The 23,257-nt window shown below is 32.8% G+C and overlaps 1 protein-coding gene across 8 annotated transcripts in view; it reads left to right on the forward strand.

Annotated features, from left to right (window-relative positions):
* The window catches only part of Birc6 (baculoviral IAP repeat containing 6), a 209,709-nt gene that overhangs the window by 121,640 nt on the left and 64,812 nt on the right, over window positions 1–23,257 (forward strand). For all 8 annotated transcript variants that reach the window (XR_003301795.2, XM_026399426.1, XM_026399557.1 and 5 more), the window contains exons 46-58: window positions 999–1,561; window positions 2,247–2,422; window positions 3,378–3,474; window positions 3,626–3,820; window positions 4,641–4,841; window positions 6,819–7,098; window positions 8,247–8,503; window positions 8,752–8,860; window positions 11,583–11,804; window positions 12,846–13,626; window positions 15,878–16,021; window positions 16,636–16,765; window positions 22,470–22,601. Coding sequence is in view for 7 of the 8 variants with exons in the window: in XM_026399426.1 (XP_026255211.1) it covers window positions 999–1,561; window positions 2,247–2,422; window positions 3,378–3,474; window positions 3,626–3,820; window positions 4,641–4,841; window positions 6,819–7,098; window positions 8,247–8,503; window positions 8,752–8,860; window positions 11,583–11,804; window positions 12,846–13,626; window positions 15,878–16,021; window positions 16,636–16,765; window positions 22,470–22,601 (3,287 nt within the window). In the remaining variant the exon portion in view is untranslated. The remainder of the gene's footprint in view (window positions 1–998; window positions 1,562–2,246; window positions 2,423–3,377; window positions 3,475–3,625; window positions 3,821–4,640; window positions 4,842–6,818; window positions 7,099–8,246; window positions 8,504–8,751; window positions 8,861–11,582; window positions 11,805–12,845; window positions 13,627–15,877; window positions 16,022–16,635; window positions 16,766–22,469; window positions 22,602–23,257) is intronic.

Raw genomic sequence — 23,257 nt, forward strand, 5'->3', positions numbered from 1 at the left:
TTATGTATGTCTTCATTTTATTAATCTTATTTTAAGTAATATTAACTTACTCTGTATAATTTCAGAATTTAAAATAGTATAGTTCTGATTTCTTTCTGGTTTATTTTGAAAGATAGAACTCAGGAGCAGCCAAATACAGGGATGTGGGGTCACAGAGGAAGCCTGTGAGCGGATATGGACTATGGTATCTCCCTAGGATACATTCATCCTTTAGCAATTTGTTAAACATTATAGCTGAATTTCTTACTCATTTGAACATCACCAGCATCTCTTTTTATTACATTCTTCTACAGGAAACCCAGGGCTTTTGTTCCATTCTCTTGGGCAGTGCATTTGTTTTCACGGATTTCAGCATTTTGGTTTCTCTGTGACTTCAGCTCTCTGAGTTTAAGAAAACTTATGACTGTAGTTCATTTGCCTTTATTATTTATTTATTTATTTATTTATTTTGTAGTTGTACATGGATAAGAATGCCTTTGTTTGTTTCTTTTTAAGTGGTGCTGAGGATCAAACTCAGTGCCTCATGCATTCTAGGCAAGCACTCTGTCGCTGAGCCACAGCCCCAGCCCTAATTTGACATTTTTTATTGTTAGGTTGGGAGTGATACTTTTTCTAGCATTCTTTATTTGGGCATAACCAGAACTTGAGTTTTACTGTTTTAGTACATAAAAATGTTTTGATTGACACTTGATTTTTAAGAATCAAAATCAATATTCATAATAGGAACATTTGAGGATATAATAAATGAGAGCTCATTCCATTATTAAGATTGCCCTGTGATATTAAAATATCATAGTCTGCAGCTTTAATTACATATCCTTAAGTTTTCTATCTAGAAGGGAAGTCATTTTGGTTTTGTGTAAACTGGAGGCAAAAACAAAAGTGAGATGGAAACTATCAAAGAAAGTTTTTTGTAACTTTGTTGTATTGAAATAGTTACTTCTATCTAAACTATTTTAAATGATTTTATTTTTAACACTCTTTCTTTCTTTCTCTAGGGGTGCCTTTCAGACAGGACAAGGACCTCTCGATGCTCAAGTGAAGCTCTTAGAATTCACTCTGGAGCAGAATTTTGAAGTTGTTTCAGTTAGTACTATTTCTGCTGTGATAGAATCTGTCACCTTCTTGGTGCATCACTATATCACTTGCTCAGACAAAGTAATGTCAAGAAGTGGATCAGATAGCTCTGTGGGTGCTCGAGCATGCTTTGGGGGACTTTTTGCCAACCTCATTCGCCCAGGTGATGCAAAAGCTGTTTGTGGTGAAATGACAAGAGATCAACTCATGTTTGATTTGTTAAAACTTGTTAACATTTTAGTACAGCTGCCTCTTTCAAGCAATAGGGAATACAGCGCGAGAGTGTCTGTGACCACCAATACAACAGATAGTGTATCAGATGAAGAAAAAGTCTCAGGAGGCAAAGATGTCAATGGAAGCAGTACCAGTATGCCTGGATCTCCTGCATACGTTGCTGACTTAGTCTTAGCTAACCAACAGATTATGAGCCAGATTCTGTCTGCTCTAGGCTTGTGTAATAGCAGTGCCATGGCAATGATAATTGGTACGTATTGAGAATATTAATTTTATAATTGTTTCCGGTACATCAGTTTTACTTTATAATGTAAAACTACTTTATTGTAAGATTCTGATGACTGATTTTTATTAGTGAAGACATGTGGAGTGGCTTCATTTAAATTAGGTTCTGTAAGGTACAACTACCTGTCTCTAATGTTTTCAACTTAAAGAAATGGTTATCAAGTTTTGTATTGGAGACCAGTAAAAAATGTATTTATGTACATTTTCTTTGAAAATGAAATATAAAATTTTATTTAAAATTCAAGTTCCTGTGATTTAAAGTTTATATCTTATTGTTTTAGCTTCAATAGGAAGAAAAGTTATATTGCATCATTTTGTTAAAATTTTACTGATTTTGGCCTGTTTATATTGCTTTCTTTGTCACTGTATCTTCTTTTTGATTAGATGTTATGATGCATAGTTGCATACTAATATCATTTATTTTCTCTCTTCTTGAAGAATATCATCTATTTTTCTCTTTATTTTTTTATGAAAGAAAATATCCAAAAATCTTGCTTTTATGAATAGATACTGTAATCTCTAGGGGTATGTGTGTGTAGTTTAACTGTTCCTATCATCTTCAGTGGTTTTGGAAAAATTTACTTTTGATTAGTACTGGCTTTTAAGGATTATACTTTAAAAAAATATATGTAATCTTCTATTTAAACTAGGGGCAAGTGGATTACATCTCACCAAACATGAAAACTTTCATGGTGGGTTAGATGCCATATCAGTTGGGGATGGATTATTTACCATACTGACAACACTAAGTAAAAAAGCTTCTACAGTCCACATGATGTTACAGCCAATTTTAACCTACATGGCCTGTGGGTATATGGGCAGACAAGTAAGTTCAATTCACCAACAGTTACAGTATTTCATATAATATTTGATATTATGAATAGAGAAATACTTACCTACCTACATACTTACATATGTATTTTAACAGAAACAGATTAGTATTCATATCATATATTAAAAAATGTATCAATAGGTGAGGATTATAGGCTTATTAATAGAAGTTGAGGAGTAGTTTCTCAAGGTGATATTTTCCAAGGACTACAGTGATATATAAATACAACATTTAGCATGTTCTTAAACTTTAGATTTCTTTTTATGGGCCCAGGAAGTGGTTCTTTCCTTTTCCTTAAAAACAACATAGTGGAATAGGATGTTCTTTATAAATGATATGTAAGAAAATTTAATATGACTGTTTTTCAAATTTATGTTGTATATTTAGTTTTTTTTCAGTTAAGAAAAATTAGGATAACTTCAAAAAGAAAAATACGTTAGAATGTATGCTTTTCTTTATTTTCTGTTAAAAATGAAATTATAGGAACCAGTTTTTTTTCTTTTAAACTGTTTTGTCCATTTATTTTCAAATGCAGATTTCAACACATTTCTTAGGGAGTTTTTGTATATATCAGTGTATAATTGTCATTTTCTTAAAATGTTTTTGAATGTATAATTATATTTCAATTGGAAATGCAAAGGAATTGAGTAGATGCAATTTTTTTTAAGGAAATTAGTGTCTACTGGAAAACAATGAATGCACACTAAAGGATGAAATTATAATTGTAAATGAAGGTAGTTGCTTACAAATTACTCTTGAGTACAAAGAGGAGATAGTTGTCTTTCTGATTCAGATAAGTTTTTTTTATGTGCTTTGGCAGATAACTTGTATTTAGTGTATTTAAGATTGTCAGTTTATAAAAATTTAGGGATATTATATGGACTTAGATGTATAGTTTTCTTGGTTCATAGGAAGATATAAAATTATAATATACATATTTATTTTTTAGGGCTCTCTTGCTACTTGCCAGTTATCTGAACCATTATTGTGGTTTATTTTGAGAGTATTGGATACTAGTGATGCCTTGAAAGCATTCCACGATATGGGTAAGATAAAATTTCAAAAGCGTTTATTTACGGGTAATCATTCTGATAGTACACTCTGTTTTCACTTTTATAGTCTAATGTGATTGTTGACTCTTGATGTCAAAGCATCTGTTTTAAGATAATTTTCATTCAGTATTCTTTGTTAACTTAGGTGGTGTTCAGCTCATTTGCAACAACATGGTTACAAGTACAAGGGCTATTGTGAACACTGCAAGAAGTATGGTATCAACAATTATGAAATTTCTTGATTCTGGTCCAAATAAAGCTGTTGACAGTACTTTGAAAACAAGAATACTAGCTTCTGAACCTGACAATGCGGAAGGGATCCATAACTTTGCACCCCTGGGTAGGAAAATGATTGCATGTTATTATGAATTTATTTCATATATTCACTGGTATAAAGGAAAATTAGTTCTTAAACTAACTATTATTGTCATTTGAATAGTTTCTTTTTACATAATGTGTTATATACGACAGCAGAATGCAATATAATTCATATCACACATGTGGAACACAATTTTTCATCTCTGGTTGTACACAAAGTAGAATCACTCCATTCATGTCTTCATACATATACTTTGGGTAATGATGTCCATTAGTATATGAATATTGAAGAGTCTAATAAAGATCAAATTATACTAAAACAGTCAAAGTCCATAAAAAGCAAAGTATTTTACATCCTTTATTAATACTTCTAGTTTCTGCTTGACTTAATCTAAACTTATTTTCTAAAACTTATTTACCCTACAAAGCTATAAAATACAATCAAGAAGTATTCATCAAGTAAATAATATAATATTATAAAAGGCTATGTCATAATACATATGATATTTATTTGACCTGTTCGGGTCCTTGGCCCGTTTATTGATTGGGTTCTTTGGTTTTTTTTGGGGGGGGTTGGGGTTTGGTGTTAATATTTTTGAGCTCTTTATATATCTTAGAGATTAGTGCTCTATCTGATGTGCATGTGGTAAAAAGTCGTTTCCAAATTGTAGGCTCTCTATTCACCTCACTGATTGTTTCTTTTGTTGAGAAGAAGCTTTTTAGTTTGAATCCATCCCATTTATTGATTCTTGATTTTATTTCTTTTTTGTTGTTGTTGTTCTTAATGCTTTATTGCATATGTGGGGGGGCAAATTCTTATTTATTTAAAATGTCTTCTGTAGGTACAATCACATCTAGTAGTCCTACTGCCCAACCAGCTGAAGTGCTTTTGCAGGCGACACCACCCCATCGAAGAGCTCGCTCTGCTGCTTGGTCCTACATCTTTCTGCCCGAGGAGGCATGGTGTGACCTTACCATTCACCTTCCTGCAGCAGTGCTACTGAAAGAGATACACATCCAACCTCATCTTGCATCTCTTGCAAGTAAGTAATGGCTTATAAAGCATTATGACAATAAATTATAATTTAGAAACACTTGAAATAAGAATAATGTTTTTTTTTTTTTTACCTTTAATTTATTTATTTTTGTCTGGTGGTGAGGATCAAACCCAGTGCATCACATGTGTGAGGCAAGCGCTCTACCGCTGAGCTACAACCCCAGCCCCGACAAAAGAAAAATATTTATCAAATTTAAGGGCTTAGGTATGATTACCAGATTATAATTTTGGAGCAGATTTTGGTGGAATAATCAACACTACCTTCAGGTTATTTCCCATTAAATGAAATGATAGGGTTGTTATCCTCAAACAAATAGTGTTTGATGAAGTCCAGAAAAATATAGTCCAGTTATATGTTATTCAACCTTTCTTTTCTCCCAATTTATTATTAATATTTTATGTCAAAATGAGTTTGTTTGTGAGTAATGTTTCTTAGTAGTCTTAGTTTGTCTACGTTGGTCCTCCTTACTAACCCTGAAATGTAAAATTCGCTTAGATTTATTTGCATGCCTTACCCTACCTCTACTGGAAGATAATTACCTCTACAAAGAATTTGGTGACATTTTTAGAGTAGTATTTTCAATATTTGAGTGTGAACTCAAAATTTATATTTCATATTTATTATGACATGGCCTTTTGTAATATTGTATTATTTATTTGATGAGTATTTCTTCATTGTATTTCATAGCTTTGTAGGGTAAATAAGTTTTAGAAAATAAGATTAGATTAAGTCAAGCAGAAACTAGAAGTATTCAGAAAGAAAGTAAAATACTATTTTGCTTTTTATGGACTTCAATTGTTTTAGTATAATTTAATCTTTATTGGACTCTTCAATATTCATATATTGATTGTCATTACTATCAAGTATCACCCAATAACTGAATGAAGACCAATGGGAAATTTGCAGATTTCAGGCATATTTGGAAGAAAAAACTTTTTTCTTCTGATTTGAACATTTAGACTATTATATCCAATTAGTAATTGAGTCCATACTACTAGATACAAACAGATATAGTTAATATAAATTAGAAGGGAAAAAGGCTAATGCAGAGAAGAAACATAATATAAAGGGGAACTCTGGTATGAAAATGCAAATGTTTTATGAGTTTCCTGCTTACGTGTGCTTAACGAAACAGTTTGGTTTTACTTTTGGATTGGAGCAGACATTGGACGTATGTATGCTTCAGTAGAGATAACAAAGGCTTTCAAATCAAATATGGACTTCAATATAAGGTGTACCATTTGTTCTTTTTTTTTTTTTTGTACCATTTGTTCTTGTGGGGAATTGAATTACCTAATTTTTTTTTCACTGTGTCTGCTGTATAAATACTTTCTTCAAAAGGTTTTGAAGTTCAATTTTAGAAATTGGTATGAATTCTCTAATTCCCTGTGTAATTCTGATATATTATTGACATGCAGTAAAATTTAGTCCTAATTTTACCATTGAAATTAAAATTAAAACCCCATTTTAAGATGGTTTTAGTTGGAGATGCATTTAATATATGGACTTCTGTGCTATGGTAGGGAGAAACAGTTTTCCTGTGGTAGCTGCCATTTGTTACCGCATTGGGGTTCCTGCATGTTAAGCAAGCACTCAACTATCATGCTACACCCCAGCCCTGTTCATGGCAATTTTGAATAAAGTAGAAATGATAAAGTAAATGCCTTTTTGGTTGTTTGGATTGCACATCTTAAGTTACTGTGTTTTTCTTTTTTTAGGTGAATGTTAAACATTTGAATATGATCTTTCTATTATGTTGAGGATCAAATATTTAATATTGCGAAATAGCTCCAAAACTAATTATGATGAAATTCACTGAGAAAGTATGATTTGGTGTATGAATTTTTTTATTAAGTTTGTAGTGAATGTAACTGAAAGCTGCTCTTTTACTTGGATTTTTATTAGATTTTGAAATCTAGTTCACTTTTCTGTTTGTGGTTGTTCAATTTTCTCTTCTTATAGCCTGCCCATCCTCAGTGTCTGTTGAAGTAAGTGCAGATGGGGTAAATATGCTACCTTTGTCCACTCCTGTTGTTACCAGTGGTCTCACCTACATAAAAATTCAGCTTGTAAAAGCTGAGGTAGCTTCTGCTGTCTGCCTTAGACTACATCGTCCACGAGATGCCAGCACGTTAGGCCTTTCACAAATTAAATTATTGGGCCTCACCGCGTTTGGTACCACTTCTTCAGCAACAGTTAATAATCCCTTTCTTCCATCTGAAGATCAGGTATCTAAAACAAGGTATGTTTTTTTTCCCCTTATTCTTTAAAAAGGTTTTTTTTTTTCCCTGAAATTATTCATCTCATGGTCTGTTTTTTTTTTTTTAAGGTTTTAGGAAGTTTTTTGTTCCATAAGTTGTACATATAATATCTATATAATATCTTAATTTTTTATTAGGTGAAATAGAGACAGCAATTTTGTGGAAGGAGAATCCTGAGATTGATTGAAATTGAGATTTTTATGTTTAATCTTTTGAGTTGACCCACAGTGGGACATATATGTTTGTAGCTTTCAGGGTTTGTGTATGTATATGTGGGGGGTTTTTTTGGGGGGGGGTGGCGGGAGGGAGTCATGGTCTGTATAGGGATTCCCACATGCCCACATGCTTTTAAGTAGGAGTATATCTGAATACTTGAATCATGCAAACTGACTATAGAAAGAGGGAACTAATCTTGAATGATAATTCCTAAAAGCCCGTTATTAAAAGTATTATGTCTGAATGAAACATATTAGGACATGAATACGTCCTGTAATAAACATTTTGATAAATTTTGATGGTTAAAAATTTTATAGTGAAGTTTTATTGAAAATTTTGCCTAATAGAAAATTCAGTATTTTTCTATTTTAAAGTTTTACAACTCTATGATCTTAATCAGTTGCTATTTAGAAAGAAAAAAAAGATAAAAACTGAGTCAAGGGCTGTTTTTGTTTGTTTGTTTTAAAGCAAGCTTATAGCTCCTGGTGGTATGAGCAAGCACTTAAATACTTATAGGGCAAACTTTCTGTGTGTTTAATTCTTTATCAATTTTTTTAATATCTTTATTTTTATGTGGTGCTGAGAATCAACCCAGTGCCTCACACAAGCTAGGTGAGCATGCTACCACTTGAGCCACATCCCCAGCCCCATAATTCTTTATTGATTTTGCAGATGTCTACCATTTGCTCCATTAATTAATTAATTTATTTATTTATTGGTGGTATCAGGGATTGAACCCAGGGCCTTATGTATGCGTGGCAAGTGCTCTATCACTGAGCTATACTTCTCAACCCTTAACTGGTGATTTTTAAGAAACAAAATGTAATGATGTTTTAAAAAGTTTTACTCTATCTGTGAAATAACTTGAGCTACTTATATTTATCTTGTAAGTAATTTTGTGTTTATATTTCAGTATTGGATGGTTACGGCTGTTGCATCATTGCCTTACCCACATAAGTGACCTGGAAGGAATGATGGCAAGTGCTGCTGCACCTACTGCTAATCTTCTACAGACTTGTGCTGCTTTATTGATGTCACCATACTGTGGAATGCATTCACCCAATATTGAGGTTGTGCTTGTAAAGATAGGACTACAGTCTACTAGAATTGGCCTGAAGCTTATAGACATTCTCCTGAGAAATTGTGCCGCATCAGGCAGCGATCCTACAGGTGGCAATTAACTCTGATATTTTATATTTTACATTATCCTACAAAGCAATCACGATTGGCTTAAGCAATCTTGACGATTATCCCTGCTTCTGAAATCAATTTCTCTTTAGCTTCATTAGTTTTCAAATTTGTTTTCTCTTATTAGATTTTATGATTTGTTTTTAATGAATCACTTAAAAATTAAGCACTTCTTCCCTTTCCAAATTTATTTATCTAGTAACTTTATTGTTTTTCTTTTCTGTTGTAAGATTTGAATAGCCCTTTACTTTTTGGAAGACTGAACGGACTGTCTTCTGACTCTACCATAGATATTCTTTACCAGCTTGGTACAACTCAGGATCCTGGAACAAAAGACAGGTATATGATGATCCTGTTTTCATTGAAGCACACATGTACACAAATATGGCTATAATGAATATTACTTACCATACTTTGTCCTTATACAATATTACATAAAAGTTAAGATGGTATTGTTATTTTTAGCGTATCTAGCTATTTACATAGTACAACTTTTAGAGATTATCATGAATAACATAAGTTTTCATGTATTTGGATGTATTTTGAGTAAAGTTGAACTCAGGCAGAATTCGTAGTCTCTCTTTTAAAGACTGGAATGGAATGAAAACATTTTTAAGTCAACCATGTTGTGATATGACCTTTATAAGGTGATGGTACCATAATCATGCTATCTCAATTAGTACTTGCTAATTATATATAAATATATAAATTGTGTCCACAGTAAGTATTTGGATTATTTTGATAATGCAGTAGTAATGTTCTATGTTTTTACATATCGATTATATAGCTGTCCTTTAGACTCTCTACCTTCTTTTTCTTGCTTCCCACAAGGTGAAACAATATTATACTAATAATATCTGAACACTTGAGCTAAATGTTTAGTGGTTTCTACGTATAAGTAATTTTGATGGGTTCTCCTAATATGATTCTACCTTAAAATCTTCTACTCCAAATTGATAAAGACTCTGAAGTACTTCTGAAAAGTTGTTTGAGCAACTGTTTGGTATTCTTTCATTTCATTTCATATATGGTATATGGGCATATATATAATATGTGAATTTAAAAGTAATATAAATAATTCCTGAGCTAGAGATATATTTCCTAAGTTATCCTTTAAGGTTTTGGTTATTTATATTAAAAAAGAAATCCTTCAGTAGTTTAACTTCTTACTTTATAAATTATTATCAAAATTGTTAACTTTTTGGTGGGTACTTACTCTTTTTATAGGTATTTACATAATAATGTCTTTATTCTTGCTATTTTATTAAGTACTAGAGAGAACAGGTTAATTGAGTTCTGCTCTGTGCCTTCATGGTTGGGGAGACAGAGCAGTATCACCCAACAAGGAGGGTGTCAATTTGGGTGTATGCAATGAAGTGCTTAATAGTGCAGGCATTCAGGGAAAGATGATTAATATTTACTCATAAATAGTGTAATAGTAGTCACCTAGTTTTGCCCTGTTAATTTTCAGCGGACACAACATCTTTGTTTGTATGTGGTGCTGAGGATCGAACCCGGGCTGCACGCATGCCAGGCGAGCACGCTACCACTTGAGCCACATCCCTAGCCCTTGCACATTCTCTTGATTAGAAAAATATAAATTTTTGTTTTTAACATTGTAAATATATTTTTAGCATGGTGTCTTCAAAATATTAAGCAGGGTAGTTTTTCCCCTAAGTGTTTTACTTTATATAAAACTGTATGATAAGTATTTTACATTGTAAATGATTGCAATTAGTTTTTTTACCTAATAAATAACAATTTTTTTGCCAAATCTAGTTTGTAGAGTTAAAATATTTTAAACACAAAATATATTTTTAAAATGAGTACTTATTTTTCCAGATAGGTTGCTTAAATTCTCTTAGAACTAAATTGCTTAGTTTTTAAATTTTAGTTTTATCATAAATAGAAAATTAAACTTAATTTTCTCCACATATTTTTCAAAGCATGATTGGTTATCCTTTAGAACTAACATTAATTGCAAGATTGCAGAAATCCCTGGAATAAGAAATTATTAATTGTCCCTAATTATCTCATCTTCCTTCTCTTTCTCCAAATAATCTTTATGTCCTGTCATAAACAATTAAGCATTTAAGAGTCTTACCTTTCAGTCCTTTAGGAGAGAGAGAGAATATTAAGCAATATTATGTGCCCTCTGCCCTCATTTCTTTTAATTTAAAGCAATGAATTTTGAATTTTGTGGTCTACACTAGAAAATCAGATACAAATGTAGTATTTTAATAATTGGACAATAAATCATAATTTTTTTTATACACTCTAAAGTATTGTTTCTTTTAAAAGTGTTTCGTTCTTGGGCTGGGGATGTGGCTCAAGTGGTATCGCGCTGGCCTGGCATGCGTGGGGCACTGGGTTCAATCCTCAGAACCACATACAGTAAAATGAAAATGTTGTGTCCACTGAAAACTAAAAAATAAATATTAAAAATTTCTCTTTCTCTTAAAAAAAAAATGTTTTGTTCTTAGCCAGTGATTCATACTTTGATGTGTTTTACTGATCTGCAGCCTTAGAGGATTGGGAGTAAGTGAGATTTGCCACAGTATGTGTTTGAGGACATATTCCATTGTCAGAATGAGTGAGAGTGGGTGAATGCTTGTAGTAAACATGCTGGTTTTGATCAGATCCTGCACAATAAAGAAGTGTCCTCAGATCACTGCTGTATCTAGTGTAAATTTGCTATAAGAGGACAGAAAATTTAGAGGAGTTTGTTAAGATGTATATTCCATAATTTTAGATATTTAAACATATTGTTTATAGGTAAGGTAAGAAGTAAAAAATACTTTATTTACTGAGCTTTATTAAATAATAGTATTATTTAATTTAAATACTATTAATTCAAATAATGCTTTATTTAAAATTGGTAACGTTATTGGAAAACTGGAACAATTACATCCTAGTTGCTTAGTTCCTCCCATTTGAAATTAAAATGATTCAGAATAAGTAGTATATTCTTATATATACCTTGCCTACATGCCAAAATGATATTTAATGAAATGTTAGTTGTGGCATTGTTATTTATTGGAATTCATTTTCTTCTTTGAAGAATTCAGGCCTTGTTAAAGTGGGTCAGTGATTCTGCAAGAGTGGCTGCTATGAAGAGAAGTGGCCGGATGAACTACTTATGCCCTAGCTCTTCAACAATAGAATATGGTCTTCTCATGCCGTCTCCTTCTCATTTGCACTGTGTAGCAGCAATTCTTTGGCATAGTTATGAACTGCTGGTAGAATATGATTTACCAGCACTGCTGGACCGAGAACTCTTTGAGTAAGTATGATGATTAAAAAATTCCCCCCTGCTAATACTAGATTACTTCAGGTTTTCAATTATTAAACAGTGTTTTACATGTTTATTTGGATAAATATACTTTGAAAGTAGTAAATCTAATCAGTTTTAAATAGGATGTCACATAGGTTTAATTAGTGTGTGTGTGCGCGTGCGCACATGGGCGGGTGCACATGCTACCTTTTTTTTTTTTTTTTCATTGCTAGGGAATAGAATCAGGGGCATTATGTGTGCTAGAAACGCACTGTACCACTGATGTACACCCCCATATTTTCTTCTTGTTTTAAGAAAATGTATTAGCAATGCTGTCTGCTTTTCTTGCCTGAAATCAGAATGCTTTGGGTAGGTCTTCATAGAGTATTGTGTCTGTTCTCCTTTGCATATTTATCCATTAGGATCTTTTATCTTTATTAATGTTCCATTTTGGAGGAAAAGTATAGCTACATATTTTTGAAAGACTACTTTCTACATTGTCTTTGACAACTAGTTTTCATTTACTCGTATTTCTTCAACATACTTGGCTAAGGCTTTGCCAAACTTACTAATAGATAACTGTAAGTTGGTAGCAAAATATTGTATTTATTTCTGAATAATTCCATGAAGGCTTAGTGAAGGTAAGCCTTTGTTTTTTTAATCTCTTTATCTTCATATTTGGCCCTACCAGTTGGCATAATCCATGATTTATTAGTGAACCTCACTAAATTTTCGATTTGTAAACATGAATATATACCACTTAAATGTCATATATAACCTAAACATTTCTTATAATTTTTTTTTGGTTTTCCCATGATTTTTTTTAAGGTTACATCGATAATGATAGAACCATTTAATATAAGTCACTTCATTTTCTGAACTCATTTTACCAAGTCCAGTGTATCTAAATTATAGTATCATATTGTTAAGTGTCAAATAAACTATATTTTTTGTCAGTATATTTGATCTATAATAGAAATATTTAAATAATGGATTTTTTCTTTATAAAATAACTATATTATTAATATATGGTATCTTTTATTTCCCTAGGTTACTTTTTAATTGGTCCATGTCTCTTCCCTGCAACATGGTTTTGAAGAAAGCTGTCGACAGTCTACTTTGCTCGATGTGTCACATACACCCAAATTATTTTTCATTACTTATGGGCTGGATGGGAATTACCCCTCCTCCAGTGCAGTGTCACCACAGTCTGTCCATGACAGATGATAGCAAAAAGCAGGACCTTAGTTCATCTTTAACAGATGACTCTAAAAATGCACAAGCACCTCTTGCACTAACTGAATCACATCTGGCAACCCTTGCTTCTTCTTCTCAGTCTCCAGAAGCTATCAAACAGTTACTAGACTCGGGTTTGCCTTCTCTTCTTGTGAGGAGTCTGGCTAGTTTTTGCTTTAGCCACATTTCTTACTCAGAAAGCATTGCTCAGTCAATAGATATTTCCCAGGATAAACTCAGGCGGCATCATGTTCCACAGCATTGTAATAAAATGCCTATCACAGCAGACCTGGTTGCCCCTATTCTTAGGTTTTTGACAGAAGTTGGCAATAGCCATATTATGAAAGATTGGCTTGGTGGTTCTGAAGTCAATCCACTGTGGACAGCACTTCTTTTTTTATTGTGTCATTCTGGGTCCACTTCTGGAGGACACAGCTTAGGTGCACAACAGACCAATGCAAGATCAGCTTCTCCTTCTTCAGCTGCTGCAACAGGATTGACAACTCAACAGCGTACTGCAATTGAGAATGCAACTGTTGCGTTCTTTCTGCAGTGTATTTCATGCCATCCTAATAATCAAAAGCTTATGGCACAGGTAAGAGGAGAAGAACTTGAACTGTGTTAGGTTTTGGTTGTCTGTTATTTTAATATACTATCACATTGCACTAGAAGAATAAAATATAGAGGGTTATGTATTAAGGCCAGATGATGGTAAACTTGAGATAAGTGGTATTTGAAGATTTGAATTTAAACTATAATTAAAATGAAGTACCAATATCTCCTCTCTGCCCCCTCAAAATATATAGTCTCAAAAATAATTTATTCTTTATGATAAGGTGATTGGGAAATTCATACATAGGGATTCTTTATGTAGATCTTAGCACCCCTCCAAATCTCCCAATTGAAAAGAACAAGACCAAAAGAATAATATTTTAGCTGCTGGAAGAAGATTAACACTTTACTGTGATCATTGTTTACCACATCTGCATTTAAACATTGTATTTTGCTGTAGCCAGATTTCTATGACTGTTAATTTGCTTCTCATTATATAGACTTATAGTAGGTTTCACATAGGAGGCTCTAGATAAATCACATAAAAAAGATAGCCAGACGTTGTAGCTCAGACCTTTAATCTCATCAACTCTGGAGACTGAATGACAAGTTCAAAGCCAACTTCAGCAATTTAGTGAGACCCTGTCTCAGAATAAAAAATTAAAATGTGAAAGATGATTTATTGTATTATGCCTGAGGGACCTAAAATCTTGAAACCTAGAATTATTTCAAGGCAAATTCTAAGTTGGTATTCGTCAAATCCTGCAGGTTTCTGGACTTTATGACCTTGGACAAGTTGTTTAACATGTAAAACAGGGTTAGTAATACCTGTCTCTAAGGATGTTTTGCCAGGATTTTTTTAAAAAATGTTTATTTTTATTTATAGTTTGATCTTTCTGAAGATCAAACCCTGGGCCTCACATGTTCTAGACAAGCACTCTACCGCTGAGCCACAATCCCAGCTCCCATGATTAAATATTATACACACACACACACACACACACACACACACACACACACTCTCTCTCTCTCTCTCTCTCTCTCTCTCTCTCTCTCTCCCTCCCCCTCACCCCCCTTCCCCCCCTCCCCCTCACCCCCCTTCCCCCCCCTCACCCCCCTTCCCCCCCTCAGGCAAGAGCGCGCTCTTGTGTGCGCTCTTGTGTGCGCGCGCGCGCGTGTGTGTGTGTGTGTGTGTGTGTGTGTGTGTGTGTGTATAATAGAGTTTATATTACAGGGCCTCTTTGACACAGGGAAAACACTAATAAAACTTTACTCTTATTTAATAGTGCTTATTGAGATCAAATTTTGTTAGTAGATTAAGGGGTATCAGTGAAAAGTTTTCAAAAATATTGAGTGATTCAACTGTATTAAGAGGAAGAACAAGATACCTTATAATAATTTTAATGGTTGGGAAAATACCCTTCTGATTACTGCAGTTAAAGGGAAATTATACGTTATCAACTTTGACCAAGGGCTTGGTTATAGATACTTGAAATTTTGATATGTGTCATTGAGTATCCTGAATTGTTTCTGTTCAATTGATTTCTGGCCTGGTTATCACCTCTGTCTCATTTTAAGACTTTGTTTGTTTGTTTGTTTATTTTTGTGGTGCTAGGGATTAAACCCAAGGCCTTGTGCATGCAAGGCAAGCACTCTACCAACTGAGCTATAGCCCTAGCCCTTTGTTTTATATTTTTAACATACTTTATAAAATAATTTTTGTTGTAACCATATTAATATAGACTAAAGTTTCTTGTGTGAAAGACTCTTCAGTAGTAATTTCTTTTCTTTTGGGGGAAGCGGAGGTAGGTATCAGGGATTGGATTCAGGGGGCACTTAACCACTGAGCTGCATCCCCAGTCCTTTCTTTATTTTATTTAGAGACAGGGTTGGATTTGAACTTGAGCCCCTAGAATGGACCACTGCACCCTACTTTTAGTAGTAAATTCTCTTATACTCAGAAATGTTTCTTATGTTTTGAACTTAACTGTATTCATATATTTGTTTTAAAATTTTTTTTAGTCATATATAGACACAATATCTTTATTTTGTTTTTTCTCTGTGGTGCTGAGGATCGAACCTAGTGCCTCATATGTGCGAGGCAAGTGCTCAGTCACTGAGCCACAACCCAGCCCTGTATTCATATATTTTAAGTTAATTGTTTCTTTAGTTGCTGATTTGATGTAAATGTATTAGATGTATACTTGTTAATCTACGTTCTTAATTTCTTGTTTATTCTTCAAAATAAAAGCTATAAACAAATTTGCAGTGAACTTGTTTTAATCTCTTGCCAGGTTCTTTGTGAACTATTTCAGACATCTCCCCAAAGAGGGAATCTTCCAACATCAGGGAATATTTCAGGGTTTATAAGAAGACTGTTTTTACAGTTGATGCTGGAAGACGAGAAAGTGACAATGTTTCTTCAGTCTCCCTGTCCGGTGAGTATTTAACACTTAAATTTTAATGATTACCTCTGTGTAAATATATCTCATAGTTAATTTTTGAGTGTGTACTTATCTTCATATTCATCTAATTTTCAAAATAGCAAACCGAAACTGGAGCAAACTATACTTGATATCAGGACTTGAAATTCTCTTGAGGATAACCTCCCACCATCTCGATAACATAATTTTTCCTATACTGTACTTTAAGTAGTTTGATTTGGGGGGGGGGGGGAATGACAGAATATTAGGTACAATGCTGCTAATGGAAAAGTTAACAACAATCATGGCAAACATAACGTTTAAAGAAATATATCAGGGCTGGGGATGTGGCTCAAGTGGTAGCGCGCTCGCCTGGCATGCGTGTGGCCCGGGTTTGATCCTCAACACCACATACAAAGATGTTGTGTCTGCCGAAAACTAAAAAAACTCTCTCTCTCTCTCTCTCTCTCTCTCTCTCTCTCTTTGAAAAACAATAAAAGAAATATATCAAACTCTTGTGTTTTGTGTGCTTTATTGAACTTTTCATTCTTATATGTTTTTGAAATTGATTCTTAATATATATTCTTAAAAGTGGACTTCTTAATTTCTTTAATTTCTTCATTTTTCAGCTGTACAAAGGTAGAATTAATGCAACTAGCCATGTCATTCAGCATCCAATGTATGGAGCAGGACACAAGTTTCGTACTCTTCATTTACCAGTCTCAACAACATTATCAGATGTTCTTGACAGAGTGTCAGGCAAGTCAGATTTTAAGTATTAATTTTTCTTTTACTTTGTTAGATGTGTGTGGAATTCTATTTTATAACCTTATTTCATTGCTTCTGCTCACTTATCAACCACTTAATGACTAGAAAAGGTCAAAATATCTTTATAGTTCAAAGCATGAATAAAAAACTTATTAATTGGACAAAATGTACAGTGCATTCAGGCATGAGTAGTCCTTTTGGTATGATGTTTCTTATGCATAGTAATGACAAAGTGGGCAGCTAGAAATGCAGATCAGGCATTGGAAATCATTGATGGAATTTTACCAAAGTAAACCCTCTGGTCATTCTATAGTGATGAATTGCAAGGCATTAGATTGGATAAGAGAAATTTTATTAATAAATGTTTTCTAAATCTAGGGACAAAGTGAGTGATAAAGAGATGATAATGAAATAGGTAGAAGTGTCTTGTCACCTTATCATGTATAGCCATTAGTGAAGAAAGCAGAAGGCATTTTCTGTAGGTTTCATGCTTGTAGTATAGTGTGTGCTTTTAAGCAACATACGGGTTGTTGTTTTTTTTTAAAGCATTTTTTAATAGCAGAATGCATTAGATAGTTCTACATTAGATAGTTCTACATTAGGTAGTTCTATTTCTTGCCTCTTAGAAATCCCAGTTAATCAGTCAATGAATTTATTGAATATCTGCTATGTGCAGATACTTGTATAATTAGAATTTAACCTATTGATGTGAAAGTAAGTAGGACACATTCTGCCCCTAAAAGTAATTATGGGTTTATGTGTGTTAGATTTAAAAATAAACTGGAAATGTCAATGTGTGTATTAGAGTATAAATATACTGTATACTTAAGAGGGATCACTATCAACTGAAGGAAGAATAGGAGTATCATATAAAAGCTGGAGATGTTCATTTACCAGAGGAAAATACAAATCTAAAGCTTATTAGAAAAAAAAAAAAACTGGTTGAATAGATTGCAGAATTGTTACCATAGACAGGTGCTAACTTAAGTTAAACCATATAAGTAGGTATGATCACTTTGAGTAAAGTAAAAATATTGTTTTCTAAGTCAGACATTGTGGTGCATGCCTATAGGTCCCATCTGAGGCAGGAGGATTGCTTGAGCCCAGGAGTTCAGTCCCAGCCTGGGCAACATAGTGAGACTCCATCTCTGAAGAAGGAAAAAAAAAGATTTTTTTTTTTCAATTCATAGTCATTGTATGTAAAACAGCTGTACGCAAAAATTGAAATTCTTTCCTACCTTTTAACAAAGTGTTTAGTGCAGTGTTATAATACTGTAATACTTATTTTAAAAATCATGGTTTCTAACTTGAAAATGTCTTATCTATTGCAGCTGAACTTTTTTGAAAATCTGATTTTAGAGGCTCTTTTCTGATAAATAAAATTGAAAAATAAAAATTAATTAAATAGATGAAGGGAATAAATATTCCTAAAGTTTTAATTATTGATATTTTATATACTTAACTTGAAATTCAAAACTACATTCTACTATAAAATAATTGAAATTTTAACTTTTTTTATTAGTTTTCTAAGAATGCTATTGTAAAACATTGTATTCCATCATTTAGAATATTCTACAAAATAATTCCCTTCAATTTGTTGGGTTTTTTTGTAATATTTATTCTTTAGTAATAGGTGGATACAATAACTTAGTGCCTCATGCATGCTAGGTGAGCGCTTTTCCTCTGAGCCACAACTCCAGCCCCTCCCTTTAATTTTTAAACATAATTTCTTTTATTACATAAATATTCAAATAACATAATTGTTTGTAAATATACCACATCAAAACTTATGTGCTAAATTTAACCTCTTTGTAGCAGTTCTTTAACCCTTTGAAGTGGGCTTATGACCTTTAGTCATTTTATGATACATGTTACATATATTTATTTCAATATGTATTGAAATATAAAAGTAATTTAGAAATATTTTATCAATAATTTTACTCACTTATAGCTTTTGACACCATTGGTTTTAAATAAATAATACAGTTTACAGGTCACTATATTTGTATTTATGCATCTCTATGTCAAATATTTAGAAGTTTGATTTGGTTCTTTTTTTAAATGTCCTTGTCCTTACTTAAAGTGTACAAGCATTCTACTTTCTTGAACACATTGGGCAGTGTGTATTATTTTTCTCCTCACATTAGGTGGTACATTCTTGCCTCCTTGTCTGAAAATTTTATTGGATTCTAGAAAAACATGAATGCTATTTTCTTGGGTTCTGGTTTATTTTTTGTTCTATAAATTTTTTTCCCAGAAGTATACTTATGTTAGTTTAAGTAGTTAATTGCTTTTAGGACCTACTTTTAAGCTTTATTAGGTAGGATCATATAAAGTTTTAATGTAAGGTGAAACTTACTGTGAGGATAGGATTTTTAAAATAAATCTATGTTGTCTAGTTTGAAAGTTGTTGAGAATTACCAAACTATATAACTGGTGAGACTAAACTGAATTTTTATTTTAAATTAGCTTTAAATTGGTGTGTTGTATTGGAAAAGAAAGAGAGTAATAGGTTTGAAAATGCAAGTATAAAATTTATTTAACCCCACTTCAGAGGCTATATGCTTCTGGGTACTCAATTAGTAATTCACTGGTCCCTCATTTGAGACCCTGGGATTGTTCCCCCTGTTCTTTTTGGGTAATACTTTTCCTGGACTTTGATTATTTTGTCATGTGTATTTGCTTATTTAATAAACACTGGAGACTCAAAGAAGAGTGTCCCTAGATCGCTGGAATTCTATGTGCAAATTACTCCTCCCTCATAAATGTGCCTTATGATTGCAACCAAGTGTATTTGTCTTCCTAAAGTCTCAGCTCTTTATCTTCAAACCAGAGTGACACATGGATTGTGCTGAGCTTTGATCTGAGAAACTGTCCATACAATAAGTGGAAACACTCTCCTAGAGCTCACCAGACTTGTTTCCATGTATCCAAACTTTGTGGAACTGCCCTGTATCATGCTCACTGTCTGCAAAATATTATTAAATATATTCATCTAATTATTAGTTATTTCAAGTGGGAGTGTAAATCTGGTTCTTATTCTATCTTGTGCAGAAGTGGAATTCCAAACCAGATAGCATGTCTTGTCTATTACAGTTTCAAAAATGAGGTTAAGATAAATTTTTCTTGGTCATATCTTTTGGTATTTGAATGCTGTGTAGTTTTTGTGTTTTATTTTGGAGACAGCAGAGTGCATAAATGGAAATTAATTCAACTTCTTGTTGTACTATGTAAATTATTATCAACTAGTGCTCTTCACATGGTTTTCCTCCCTGATGATACTATAAGTTCATTTTGTGAATTATTTTGTTACTTGTATACTTCACTAAATCTTGTGTCCATATTTTTGCCATTAAGATTTACTTGATTGATTTCTTATAATTTCACAAAAATAAAAACAAAACACAATCAACAACTAGTAGTAAAAAGCCTTTATATTTTCAGATACTCAAACAAGAGAATAGAAGATGTTACAAAAGATACTGTCATTTGTCATTTGATTAACATTTTTTTTAAGAGAGAGAGAGAATTTTTTAATATTTATTTTTTAGTTTTTCGGCAAACACAACATCTTTGTTTGTATATGGTGCTGAGGATTGAACCCGGGCCGCACACATGCCAGGCGAGCGCACTACCGCTTGAGCCACATCCCCAGCCCCCTACCTTTATTTTTTAATTCCATATTTCTCTCTATCTTTCACACATGAGAGAAAACATTCAGCCTTTGTGAGTCTGGCTTATTTCACTTAGCTTGGTGTTCTCCACTTCATTCATTTCTCAGCAAATAATATAATTTTATTCTCCTTTATAACTGTAAAATTTCATTGTGTATACATACTGCATTTTCTTTATCCATTTTTTGACAGGCACCTGGACTAGTTCCAAAACTTGGCTATTGTGAATTGCACTGCTGTGAATATTGATATATGTGTATCACTAAAATATGCTGATTTTAGTCTTTTGGATAAATATCAATTGGTGGATAGCTGGGTCCTATAGTAGTTTCATTCCTAGTTTTTTTTTTTTTATTCTAATTAGTTTACATGACAGTAGAATACATTTTGACACATTGTATACAAATGGAGCATAACTTCTCATTCCTCTGCCTGTATGTGGTGCTTGCTGAGTCTTTTGAGGAAATCTCCATACTGTTTTCCAAGGTGATTGTACTAATTTGCAGTCCCACCAACAATGTATGAGTGTGCCCTTATCCTCACATCCTCTTCAGCATTTCTTACTATTTCTATTGTTTATTGCCATTCTGACTGGAATGAGATGGAATTACAATGTTGTTTTGTTGTGCATTTCCCTGATTATTAGGGATGTTGAATATTTTTTTCATCCTTTTGTTGGCCATTTGTGTTAGTTCTTTGGCCCATTTACTGATGGGTGTTTGTTTGTTTGTTTTGGTGGTATGCATTTTGAGGTCTTTATATGTTCTGGATATTAACCTCTTTTTGGAAGAGCAGCTGGTAAAGATCCCACATTCTGTAGGCTCTCCTTTTTTTGGAACAATGTTTAATGAAGAACACTTCAAATTGGAATTTATTGTTGGTTAAAAAATACTCTTTTGAGAATTATGACTCCCCTTTTATTCCTATAATCTTGAAGTCTTTAGAAGAGTAAAGTTCTTCTTACATACAAATCTTCAGATTCTTGATGAAATAAATATGACAAATGATGTTCTCTAAGAAAAACAACCTTTAACTTTGGCTCTTCCCTGCATATTTAGAATAATTATCTTCCAAGATCCACTTGTCTTTTCCCTTTATCTGTAAGAGTTAATTCCTTGATATGAATCTTTAAGTCTAGAATCTCATTTCCTTGATTCCCTCATCATAGCAAAGTATCTTTCAGAAGGGGGTTCTTTGAATTAAGAAGCATGCTCACCTCAGACTCTTCACTTAAGCCCCTCTGGAGTGACAGTTTTAATGCCCGCTGTGCCAACAGCTCTTACACATTCTCTCTGGATCAGAGAGCCCAGATTCACCTCAATTTTGGCCCATTCCTCTTTGCTTCACATTCTCCGAATTGGGCTCAAGAAGGTGCAGGTGCGATGGTGCTGGATTGATCCCAAGTAGGAAAACTTGGAGGAAAACAATTTAGCTACCTCTTCGCACTGCACTCTTAATTGTTTCTTTTGTTGTGCAGAAACTTTTTAATTTGTATATCATCCTACCTACTGATTCTTGGTTTTATTTCTTGCACCTTAGGTCTCTTGTTTAAGGAAGTCAGTGCTCACACCAATATGTTGGAGTATTGAACCTTTGTTTTCTTCTAGCAGTTGTAAAGTTTTTTTATTTTTAATTTTTGTTCTTTTTTCCCTATTACTTTGAAATTAATATTATTTTCTTGGTATCTATGTTTTGAGGCCTGAATTAGCTGTAGGTATGAACTCTGCTTAAACCAAAGGTTTAAGGTTTTTCACTGCCTTTAGCGGTAGTAGTATTGAAATGCATAAAACTTTGTAGAGATTGAAACTTAAATATTCTTACTTACAAACTGTACGATGTTCCTTCCATTTTTATAAGGAAGCACTAAACCATCACGCTTTAACAGCATTTCTTCTAAATTTCTTTACATTGCCTCAGTCTAGGAGCAATATCCTGTATATAGTCTTCTGAAATCATTTATTGCTTCCCTTCTCAATGATTTAGAGAAACAATAGTACATTTTAGACAATATTTTCTTACAGATACTCCAAGTATCACAGCTAAACTAATTAGTGAACAAAAAGATGACAAAGAAAAGAAAAACCATGAAGAAAAAGAAAAAGTTAAGGCGGAAAATGGATTTCAAGACAATTACAGTGTTGTTGTTGCCTCTGGTATGCTTTCTGTTTTATAATCTTTATTTCATTTCGGTTTCTATAAAATAAAGCAATTTATATTTATAGGAATTTAATGTAATAAATGTATTAGTGCAGAAGGCTGATATACAATCTTTTAACACCAGATTTATAAATTTTGTACCAGAAGTCTGTTATTCTTTGCCATTGGGATTATTAAACATTTTATGCACAAGCTTACTGTATTTCATCAAATACTGAACATGTGGGGGTAGCTCAGATATTCTGTTGAAGCTTGATAGTGTGTATCCAAACTACAGATGATTCACACCCTTACAAGTTCCCTAAGTATTTAGAAATTTTCATATGACCCCCTTGTTAAAAAAAAACACATAAAATAAAAATGTACTTACTAATTTTCATTTACAATGTGTTTAACTGGCAGTGAGCTGTCAGATATATCATTAATAGTTAAACAGTACATTTTTCCCATCACAAAAAAGTCTTTGGCCAGTATACTTTCCATATAAAATTAGAAGAAAGTAAAAGTAATTTAAAAATTGGTTGAAAAACAAGTTTTCAGTATTGGATTAAAGAGTAATAAAAATCAGCAAGGGTAATATAATTTTGGAAGGTTATATTTTTAACCTGAGTGAGATTTTTATGACAAATAATAAAGTTGAACATAGATTTCT

The sequence above is a fragment of the Urocitellus parryii genome, chromosome 12 (genome assembly GCF_045843805.1).
Source record: "Urocitellus parryii isolate mUroPar1 chromosome 12, mUroPar1.hap1, whole genome shotgun sequence".
In the NCBI taxonomy this organism is placed as follows: Eukaryota; Metazoa; Chordata; class Mammalia; order Rodentia; family Sciuridae; genus Urocitellus; species Urocitellus parryii.